The sequence below is a fragment of the Acipenser ruthenus genome, chromosome 18, assembly GCF_902713425.1.
Source record: "Acipenser ruthenus chromosome 18, fAciRut3.2 maternal haplotype, whole genome shotgun sequence".
NCBI lineage: Eukaryota > Metazoa > Chordata > Actinopteri > Acipenseriformes > Acipenseridae > Acipenser > Acipenser ruthenus.
In genome coordinates, this window is record NC_081206.1 from 14,578,228 (window position 1) to 14,590,348 (window position 12,121).

Sequence of the window (12,121 nt, forward strand, 5' to 3'; positions counted from 1 at the left end):
CTTGAATAAGCTAGGGTTTTTAACAGGTATACAAAACCAGTTCAGGAAATTCAGCAGTGACCCGACGCTCAGTACTGGGTTGTAGAAATGGGGTATTATGACATGTTTCTATCAGCTCCATGAAACCAGTCTGTTAAACTCAATCTCATCTTGTTCCCAGTATTAAACTGGGGCTGCAGTCGGTTCCATCTGCAGTGTAGAATTGTTCTGCACTCCACGGTTTAGAACCCGCCACAAGCGTCCTTCACATTGTATTCACAGTGTGGCTGAGCACAATATCTCAGCACAGATTTCAAACTTGTGGAGTCCGAGACCCAGTGCTAATCATGCTGATGTAACTGCTGCAGATGGAAACAAACTGGGTTATGTGATCACTCAGCAGATATTGAGTAGAAACTATTTATGTTATTGGATTTCAGAGACTATTTAACTGACCATAATAGACTAGACTTTGGCCACTCTGTGTGTATGCCTGAATAACCATGTCAGTATAGGGGATTTTGTCCATGCTGTATCTGGAAATGGTATACAGTGTTAAACCATGTACATTCAGTGCTTTCATATACCACCTTGCAATTAAGATTAATATATACTGTAAAAAATAAAATATTTATAAAATAGTATGTGCAGTGATGAAAGAAGTTAGTCACCCTGGCTCGAGAAGTAATTCACACTGCTGATTGTAGAAAGATGAACTTTTATTTATTTATTTTATTTTGTCAGATCACTTTTCCAATACTAACCTTTGCAGTGCTGGACAGACGCCAGCTATCAATTGTCCTTTTTTGTTTGTTGTTTAATTTTTTTTTTTTTAAACCTGTAGTGTTCATGTTGCTTTCTGGTAGACTTCATGGGGATCAGTGCAGGAAGAGAAGAGGTTCTTTTTAAAATAGATTACTTTAATGCCACACAGAATTGATCTATTAAAACTCAGCTGTAGAAAGATTCCAGTTACACCATTCTTGCACTGTCTCTGAATGAAGTTGCTTGTCATGCAATTGTTTGTAACCTGGCTTCAGTACTGGTTTGCAAACAAGCATTACCCTTCAATTAACTGTAACAAGGGTATGTGGTTATGTACTGAAAATATCTTAAGAATTATCACATTATTAGGTCCAGTCTGTGTGCTCCTCACTAACCAGGAGGGGCAGGTCCAGTCTGTCTGCTCCTCACTGACCAGGAGGGGCAGGTCCAGTCTGTGTGCTCGTCACTGACCAGGATGGGCAGGTGGGGGTATATTATATGTGACTCAATTGATCTGTTACAACAGGTTGAGAGATAACACAAAACTGAACACCCAATTTAATCACTCCTCCCAGAGCTTTACTTATTGCTTGAATTACGCCTCTAAATGTGATCTTGCGCGCACACACACACATTCACAACTGCTCACACATTCAAGCTGCATTTCTTCCTGAATCTCACTTTTATTAATGTTACGACGTTGAAATGTATAGCAGTGGAAAGGCTGTGTACATCACTCAACTGAGAAATGCAATGTACATACAGCTGTAATTATTTATGTTGCTTTCATTTGTACCATATCCATGCCTTGTACAGTGTTTTATTATGTTCTGTTTTAAAATTATTTTGTATTTTATTTTTATAAACCGGTTATAAATAAAATATTCATTCAGCATGCAGACATAATTCTTGGTGTCGTTTGTTTAGTTTGCAATTTCTGAACAAGGTAGCTATGCAGTTACTGTAGGTAGTATTGTCGCCCGCTATCCTGCTTTTATCTGCAGAACGGCCCAGAGTTCCCCCTTTGGGATTGTTATGTCCTAAAACATCAGTGCTTTGTGCAGTCTTGGATATGGAAGCGCCGACCTTCAGTCCTCTAGCATAGTCAGGTCTGCTGTCTTACCCATCATGACTGAAAGGGGCCTGCAACAGGATGCCACTTATATACAGAAGTCTATTTAAACAAAGTGTGTACTACATATATATATATATCAGTTATTTTCAATTTTTTGTCAGCTGTATCAGAATCAATATCATGCTAACCTACTTTTGCATTGATCCCAGCCTTTGACTTGATAGGCTAACACATTTTTTGTGGTCAGAACTGGTGGCCCATCACTATGAACCAGTTGCAGATTACAAGGAGATTTCACCAAGGCCTTTGCAAAATGTGCAGTTGGTCATACAGCAATGAATAGGTGAGTATGGTTCCTCTCCAAACCCAGTGATATTTAACATCATCACAAATGTGTGTAAGGAAAACACTCCCAGCTCAGGTTTGCTGAAATCCACACAGGGAGGTAGCAATAGGTATTTGGTTGCTAAAGTATGCCACTAGACATGCCTAGAACCTCAGCTGTGAGTGTGGCTGCTGTTTGTCCCCAAATTCCATAATGTTACATTGACTATCATCTGCACTACGTAAAAGCACCAGGTACTGTCAGTCATGTCCATCACAGACTCAATGCGGGCCCTGGAACAGAAGATAAGCCCTGGATGCCTTTATCATGTCAATGAGAGACGTGCTGCTGCAGCTCCCTGCACTGCCAGGAATGAAGAATTCCAGCAGGCTTGCAGTGATGAAGCTCCGATCAGCTGCTTACAACATCCTGCCAGGAATGGATGCTGGAATTGAAGCAAACGGAAATCACATTGAACAGCATACGAGCTGAAGATGCTTCTGTGACTGCTTCACCAGTCATCCATTAAACTTCAAGTTCCACCTACCAGTTATTACTACAACAGACAAACACAAAATGGTGTGTTTAGAACAGGGTAACAGTAACAGTACTATGTGTAATAATAATTGTTTAGACACACACCATTCTAAGTCAATTGGAGATTTAGCTCCTAATAACACATAATACATCTCAGCGGTGTCATGTATATGAATCAGTCATCTGAGGGTCAATCTATTGTTGCAAAAGTGTTTGCAATGGAAACAAGAATCTTAAGATGACTTTGAATAACAAACAGACAGATGATTGAATACATTGATTATAATTTAACGGAGAAATACATCGTGTTGTTTGTATACTGTACTCTTGTTACCCCTGCGTCCGTTTGTCCGCCAGTGCGGTGCGCGCTCCCGAACTCTGTAAACGCGGCTTGTGGTGTGCGCGCGGCGCGTGCTCGGTGTAGAATGGCGGCTCTTTTGGAATCGGTGCTGCGGGAGGAGGTGGAGGCGAGTCGGGCCGTGCACTGGATCAAAAATGTGCAGGTGAGTGGTGGGGCTCTGCACTGCGCACTGGAGCCGGTTAGGGTCGGTGGCCGTGGCCGGCGTTGCTGTTTTTTAGTTTTTCAGTTTCTGTTGCATTGCTACGGGGCCTGCGAAAGGGTTGAGAAAATAGAAACTGTTAATCCCAGTAACCGTTTTCAGGTAATATACAGTGTTATATATATATATATATATATATATATATATATATATATATATATATATATATATAATATGCATTTAAACATCGTTCATTTGGAGAATACAGAGAGTAGCGCGGTCATGTCATGTTACGGGACGGGAGGATGACAGTGCTGTAGATTACATGTACTTCACGACCTGTGGAAACTTCTTACCCCTGCATTGCAAAGCCAATATGATATGCATTACATTGTAATAATTGGAGTTCAACATAAACTGTGTGAATTGTGTTGGTACTTTATTAACTGTTCAGATTAAGCGTGTTTAAACAAGCTTTTAAAACTATAAATTCATATCGCACAAAAAATCTGAAGTTGGTTATTTGAAGAACGGGTAATGGTTTCTTACCGTTTGAATTTTGAATTCATCTCGGTGTGCGGATCTGTTCTGTGGCGTGTTACCTGTGAATTCATTATACACACTTGAATATTTCGTAAATATAATAAGTGTATATGGCGGCTGAGGGGAGTGGGATTAATGTAAAAATGTAAATTCCAGTATTATTATTCGTGTAGTCAGAGTTGGGATTCTGATCCGTCCTGGCACAGTCATGCTGTTCTTGTCTATAGTAGGTGTTGTTATCCAGTGTTGAAGATACCGGATCTGTGTTTACACTGTACTGCCGCATCTATTCTCGTATACTCGGTTGTTATCCAGTGTTGAAGATACCAGATCTGTGTTTACACTGTACTGCCGCATCTATTCTCGTATACTTGGTTGTTATCCAGTGTTGAAGGTACCGGATCTGTGTTTACACTGTACTGCCGCATCTATTCTCGTATACTCGGTTGTTATCCAGTGTTGAAGATACCAGATCTGTGTTTACACTGTACTGCCGCATCTATTCTCGTATACTCGGTTGTTATCCAGTGTTGAAGATACCGGGTCTGTGTTTACACTGTACTACCGCATCTATTCTCGTATACTCGGTTGTTATCCAGTGTTGAAGGTACCGGATCTGTGTTTACACACTACTGCCGCATCTATTCTCGTATACTTGGTTGTTATCCAGTGTTGAAGATACCGGATCTGTGTTTACACTGTACTGCCGCATCTATTCTCGTATACTCGGTTGTTATCCAGTGTTGAAGATACCGGATCTGTGTTTACACTGTACTGCCGCATCTATTCTCGTATACTCGGTTGTTATCCAGTGTTGAAGATACCGGATCTGTGTTTACACTGTACTGCCGCATCTATTCTCGTATACTCGGTTGTTATCCAGTGTTGAAGATACCGGATCTGTGTTTACACTGTACTGCCGCATTTATTCTACTATACTCGGTGCATGCCGGCTCGTGCCCCCACAGTGATGTCACAATGAAGGATAGGAACCTTGTATGTGTTGAAACTACAGAGGGACTGAGCAGAACGGGGGCGATAAGCGGGGTTGACTTAATCGCTAGCCTGGCAAAATAAACATTAAAACACAAATATAATGAATAGGTTCCGGTTCAATGCAGATGTATACAATAGTATGCATTGCGCTTGCATGTAACCCTCCCGCTGTAGTTTCTGTGCCAGTGTTGTGCTTCTTGCACACTGTCTTTGAGCTCCACTGCTGTAACATTTTATACCCATGTTTTTAAATGCCCTCATGGCCAGCTATCCAATTGTGATGAAACCTGGCAATGATGTATTAGAAGTCATTCCACATACTGTAAATCAGTCATTTTAATATACTTGATACTAACACATCATTTGCATCTAGATCTCAAATGCCCCTGTACCATTTCCATTATTCATGCCATTTCTTATTCTGTACTGTCCTGCACATATAGTTGATGTACAGTACTGTGCAAAAGTTTTAGGCAGGTGTGAAAAAATGCTGTAAAGTAAGAATGCTTTCAAAAATAGACATGTTAATAGATTATATGCAAAGTGAGTGAACAGAAGAAAATTCTAAATCAAATCCATATTTGGTGTGACCACCCTTTGCCTTCAAAACAGCATCAATTCTTCTAGGTACACTTGCACAAAGTCAGGGATTTTGTAGGCATATAGTCAGGTGTATGATTAAACAATTATACCAAACAGGTGCTAATGATCATCAATTCAATATGTAGGTTGAAACACAATCATTAACTGAAACAGAAACTGCTGTGTAGGAGGAATAAAACTGGGTGAGGAACAGCCAAACTCAGCTAACAAGGTGAGGTTGGTGAAGAGTGTTTACTGTCAAAAGTCATACACCATGGCAAGACTGAGCACAGCAACAAGACACAAGGTAGTTATACTGCATCAGCAAGGTCTCTCCCAGGCAGAAATTTCAAGGCAGACAGGGGTTTCCAGATGTGCTGTCCAAGCTCTTTTGAAGAAGCACAAAGAAATGGGCAATGTTGAGAACCGTAGACGCAGTGGTCGGCCAAGGAAACTTACTGCAGCAGATGAAAGACACATCATGCTTAGTTCCCTTCACAATCGGAAGATGTCCAGCAGTGCCATCAGCTCAGAATTGGCAGAAAACAGTGGGACCCTGGTACACCCACCTACTGTCCGGAGAAGTCTGGTCAGAAGTGGCCTTCATGGAAGACTTGCGGCCAAAAAGTCATACCTCCGACGTGGAAACAAGGCCAAGCGACTCATCTATGCACGAAAACACAGGAACTGGGGTGCAGAAAAATGGCAGCAGGTGCTCTGGACTGATGAGTCAAAATTTGAAATATTTGGCTGTAGCAGAAGGCAGTTTGTTCGCCGAAGGGCTGGAGAGCGGTACACAAATGAGTGTCTGCAGGCAACAGTGAAGCATGGTGGAGGTTCCTTGCAAGTTTGGGGGCTGCATTTCTGCAAATGGTGTTGGGAATTTGGTCAGAATTATTGGTCTCCTCAATGCTGAGAAGTACAGGCAGATACTTATCCATCATGCAATACCATCAGGGAGGCATCTGATTGGCCCCAAATTTATTCTGCAGCATGACAACGACCCCAAACATACAGCGAAAGTCATTAAGAACTATCTTCAGCGTAAAGAAGAACAAGGAGTCCTGGAAGTGATGGTATGGCCCCCACAGAGCCCTGATCTCAACATCATCGAGTCTGTCTGGGATTACATGAAGAGAGAGAAGCAACTGAGGCTGCCTAAATCCACAGAAGAACTGTGGTTAGTTCTCCAAGATGTTTCGGCCAACCTACCTGCCGAGTTCCTTCAAAAACTGTGTGCAAGTGTACCTAGAAGAATTGATGCTGTTTTGAAGGCAAAGGGTGGTCACACCAAATATTGATTTGATGTAGATTTTTCTTCTGTTCACTCACTTTGCATTTAGTTAATTGATAAATATAATCTATTAACATGTCTATTTTTGAAAGCATTCTTACTTTACAGCATTTTTTCACACCTGCCTAAAACTTTTGCACATTACTGTATGTCATAGGGGATGTCTGTGGGGGATGCATGTTCCTGCCATATCTAGTCCCATTACACTGCATATGCTGGGTGTGTAGTGTGCCATATGGCTTTTGTTTTCATGTACTTATCCTCAGATGTTGGTTGGTTAGTTAACACAGACACACACAACAAAAGAAAAAACATACCTCAAGACTCACCTCTTCAGACAGCACCTGTAGAACTCCTCTTTTTTTCCCTCTGGACACTTTATCACTCTTCCTTAAATGCGCTTTACTTGCTCTTATCTGCCCCCTATTTTACTGCATTTAATCCTGTACTTTAGAGTACTGTAATCTGTCAAGTGTTATTTAATCTCTAGTATTTTGTATTTAATTATATCCTGATGTAACTGATGACACTGTTATCTGCTCTGTTATTGAATGGTATTTTGTTATACTTGTACTTGCTAGAACCAAAGTCATTGTATTTATCTTGCTCTTAATTGTATTATTACTTGTACTGTGATTCTTGAAATGTATTTTTGTTTACGACTGTTTACGTCTGCTAAGAAATAAATAATAATAATGGTTCACATTAGCATGGGAGTATCCAAATTATTGTTGATTTGATCGACATTCAGATATGACTAATATTCCAGGGATAGCTTGTGCTGTGGTTTAATTATTCATTAACCAATTAGGGATGGGCATTCCTGTGTTTTAATTATTGAATATAATTTACAAAACAATTACAGTATTACACTTAAAGTGCCAGTGGCTAAAAATAATGCTTACGTAAGCATTACGTAATGATTGCGTAATATCGCTTCCATATGCAGTTGGGCAGATCAGTGCGGGACGATACCGCTAGTCCCGCAGTGCCGCTGAGCGGTGCCGCTCAAATCGAATCCAAAGTGATTTTTTCTGGCTGCCGCGCGGTACCATCGGTGGATTAACCAATCACAGCCAAGTGCTGACAACACCAGGAAAAATCATGAATGAAACTGTTGTCTACGGAGGTGTCCAAGCACCCTGAAGGGTTTGATCCCTCCCGTATTTCATACAAGGACAGGCAGGTCTGTGTTTTATACATCGCCCCTGATAAGCATCCTTCCTGCCTTTTTTTATCATTTCTGTAGTTCACTGCTATTTTTACTGAATAACTGGCTGTAAAAGGATATATTTTCTCACACTTGATGTCAGCAACGTATTGTGTGTTTCTTTGGTCAGCTCAGATCGCTCATTTCATGCATCTGCATATAGATGACAGGAAAACAACATAAACCAGTGTTTTTATTTGGTAGATTATAGGGGAGGGGCATTACAGCCATGGCCAAATGTTTTGCATCACGTCCTATAGAATTAATAATGTCGCGTTGACATATTGAAGTTACACATCGCTTTGTAGTTTTCCAAAAAATGAAAAATGTGACATTTCAAAATCTAACATGAAATACTGTACTACTATTGTAGACTTTTGAGATGCCATTTTGTAGTGTTTTAGATTGCATGATGTTAAATAAAATATCGAAATTATGTTCATATAGGGTTTTTAATTATGTCTCCATCCTAATATTCTACTTTTGGCCATATGTGTTGATTTATTTTCAAGTACATAGCCTACAGCCGGAGCCGGCAATTCAATTTCATGACTCCAGTGTGCCGCGGCTGCAGAGATGCAGTTCACTTTTTGCTATCATATTTTAATCAAAACTTTACATGACTTTGCATAGCCACTTAGATTTGCATTATCTTCAGTGAATACAACTATGTTGTCATTTTTCCAAGCATTACATTAGAGGTAGCCTACCCTTTCCTGCAACGTGAACTGTCTATTTTGTGTAGTGTGTCGGTCCAGGTTCCTGATGTGATTATAAGCTTGTTTCAATTTCAAAAAGAAAACTGGACAATATCGTAGCTTTATCCATTCTATACCAGCACTTGCTCTTCTGTAAGGTCCAAACAGGAGGCCCTTTGACGATCCACCTGTGGGGTATACCTTCGGCCTCGTCTGTGATTCCATACTGGAATTTATTTGAGCACGCAGACTCAAGGATGTCTGTTTTTTAAAAATGTAGCACTAGAGGCGCAAAACAATTACATCCCAAAAGTAGACAAAAATCAAATCTAAAACAAAATGGTCAAAATGGTTTAATAGATCAATTTAAAAAAAAATCTGCGAAAAAAGGCACTTTACAGAGCGTTTAAAAGGGACCAAAAACAAAGTACACATAAAGAGTACTTGGAACTGCAAACGCAAGTCAAAAAGGAAGTTAGAAAGATAGAAATGAACATTGCTAAGGGGGCTAAAACCAATTCCAAAATGTTTTTCCAATATTATAACAGCAAGAGAACATTCAAAGAGGAGGTTCATTGTCTAAGAGATACAAATGGCAAAATCATAGACGAAGAAAAAAAAAATAGCAAATATATTAAATGATTACTTTTCACAAATTTTTACAAAGGAGGATACGGACAACATGCCCTACATGTCGACCTCTTCCTATCCAAATTTAAATAACTTTAGCATAACAGAGGCAGAAGTGTTGAAGGGACTAGGAGCTCTTAAAATAAACAAATCCCCTGGGCCGGATGAGATCCTCCCAATAGTATTCAAAGAAATGAAAGAAGTTATTTACAAACCGCTAACCAAGATTATGCAACAGTCTATTGACACAGGGGTTGTACCAACAGACTAGAGAATTGCAAACGGAATACCAATCCACAAAAAGGGAGATAAAACCAAACCAGGTAACTACAGACCAAAAAGCCTGACTTCTATTGTATGTAAACTTATGTAAACTATAATAGGATCCAAAATGGAAAATTACCTATATGGTAACAGTATCCTGGGAGACAGTCAGCATGGTTTTAGGAAAGGGAGATCATGTCTAACTAATCTACTTGATTTTTTTGAGGATGCAACATCGACAATGGATAATTGCAAAGCATATGATGTGGTTTATTTAGATTTCCAGAACACTTTTGACAAAGTCCTGCATAAAAGATTAATCCTCAAACTGAACGCAGTAGGGATTCAAGGAAATGCATGCACATGGATTAGGGAGTGGTTAACATGTAGAAAACAGAAAGTACTGATTAGAGGAGAAACCTCAAAATGGAGCGAGGTAACCAGTGGTGTACCGCAGGGATCAGTATTGGGTCTTCTGCTATTCCTAATCTACATTAATGATTTAGATTCTGGTATAGAAAGCAAACTTGTTAAATTTGCAGACGACACAAAAATAGAGTGGCAAACACTGTTGCAGCAGCAAAGGTCATTCAAAATGATCTAGACAGCATTCAGAACTGGGCAGACACATGGCAAATTACATTTAATAGAGAAAAGTATACTGCACGCAGGCAATAAAAATGTGCATTATAAATATCATATGGGAGATACTAAAATTGAAAAAGGAATCTATGAAAAAGACCTAGGAGTTTGTGTTGACTCAGAAATGTCTTCATCTAGACAATGTGGGGAAGCTATAAAAAAGGCCAACAAGATGCTGGGATATATTGTGAAAAGTGTTGAAGGGAAGTAATGTTAAAACTTTACAATGCATTAGTAAGACCTTATCTAGAATATTGTGTTCAGTTCTGGTCACCTCGTTACAAAAAGAATATTGCTGCTCTAGAAAGAGTGCAAAGAAGAGCGAACAGAATTATCCCGGGTTTAAAAGGCATGTCGTATGCAGATAAATAAAATAATTGAATCTATTCAGTCTTGAACAAAGAAGACTACGCGGCGATCTGATTCAAGCATTCAAAATTCTAAAAGGTATTGACAATGTCGACCCAGGGGACTTTTTCGACCTGAAAAAAGAAACAAGAACCATGGGTCACAAATGGAGATTAGATAAAGGGGAATTCCGAACAGAAAATAGGAGGCACTTTTTTACACAGAGAACTGTGAGGGTCTGGAACCAACTCCCCAGTAATGTTGTTGAAGCTGACACCCTGGAATCCTTCAAGAAGCTGCTTGATGAGATTCTACGATCAATAAGCTACTAACAACCAAACGAGCAAGATGGGCCGAAAGGCCTCCTCTTGTTTGTAAAATTTCTATGTTCTTCTGTTCTTATGACTGTTTGAAATGTCCCACTTCCTTAGGACTCTTTGAAAAAGGCAGAACCATTTTAGACTGAAAATACTCAGTCTAACCAATCTGAACACTTTTGGTTCTTGCACGGGGGTATGTTAGTTAGGTACACACCTTCTTTTTGCACAAGATCCCTCATACTGTCGGAATTAGGGTTTTGCCGTTGTTCTCATCCTTCTTGGCCGTTTTAGATTCAGAACTCTACAATTCCAGGAACAGCTTGAGTTTTAACATAAGCTGAACAGTCTATTCGTATAAATGGTGTCTAATAGGAAAAAAAACTGTTGTTAAAATGTGTAAGCACACAACAGTAAGCATACATAAATATCCCGCTTTCATCTCATGTTTCATTTTTTTGTGTATTTATGCAGCTTGCAGTATCTTTAATATTGACGTAATAAAACATTTTGTAGATTAGTGTATATTTCTGTATTATTTAAGGTACATCATTTTTTATGATTTTAGTGTATTTTACACAAATATTGAACAACTTTTACTGTAATAAAAAAAGATAATTTATTTTGTACAGCGCCTTTCATTAAAAGAAATCCCAAAGCTCTTCACATTTAAAAAAAACATAAAATACAATATAAACTATGCACTGCAGTAAGCCCATGTATAAAACAGAGTCTTGAGGCGCGATTAGACACACACTCAGTCCTATCCCTCACGTGTACAAAGAAGTGAACGGAAATAAAAGCAGTAACCTGATAACAGCACAAAATAAAACAATCATGTATAAACACTGTGTTTAAAATATTACACTGCATGCAGGCTATCCTCAATTTAAAATATTACACTGCATGCAGGCTATCCTCAATTTAAAATATTACACTGCATGCAGGCTATCCTCAATTTAAAATATTACACTGCATGCAGGCTATCCTCAATTTAAAATATTACACTGCATGCAGGCTATCCTCGACTTAAAATATTACACTGCATGCAGGCTATCCTCGACTTAAAATATTACACTGCATGCAGGCTATCCTCAATTTAAAATATTACACTGCATGCAGGCTATCCTCGACTTAAAATATTACACTGCATGCAGGCTATCCTCGACTTAAAATATTACACTGCATGCAGGCTATCCTCGACTTAAAATATTACACTGCATGCAGGCTATCTGATTTAAAATATTACACTGCATGCAAGCTATCCTTGATTTTAAAATATTACACTGCATGCAGGCTATCTGATTTAAAATATTACACTGCATGCAGGCTATCCTCGATTTTAAAATATTACACTGCATGCAGGCTATCCTCAATTTAAAATTTTACACTGCATGCAGGCTATCCTCAATTTAA

At 39.2% G+C, this 12,121-nt stretch overlaps 1 protein-coding gene across 8 annotated transcripts in view; it reads left to right on the top strand.

Moving 5' to 3' along the window:
* The first annotated feature begins 2,878 nt into the window (after window positions 1-2,878).
* LOC117424432 (codanin-1-like) overlaps window positions 2,879-12,121 on the top strand; it is a 45,058-nt gene continuing 35,815 nt past the window's right edge. For 2 of the 8 annotated variants that reach the window (XM_058991249.1, XM_058991250.1), the window contains exon 1: window positions 2,879-3,184. In XM_058991249.1, the coding sequence (XP_058847232.1) occupies window positions 2,945-3,184 (240 nt within the window). In that variant the 5' untranslated portion in view covers window positions 2,879-2,944. The remainder of the gene's footprint in view (window positions 3,185-12,121) is intronic. The other 6 variants (XM_058991253.1, XM_034040759.3, XM_058991252.1 and 3 more) reach the window with 5 other exon arrangements.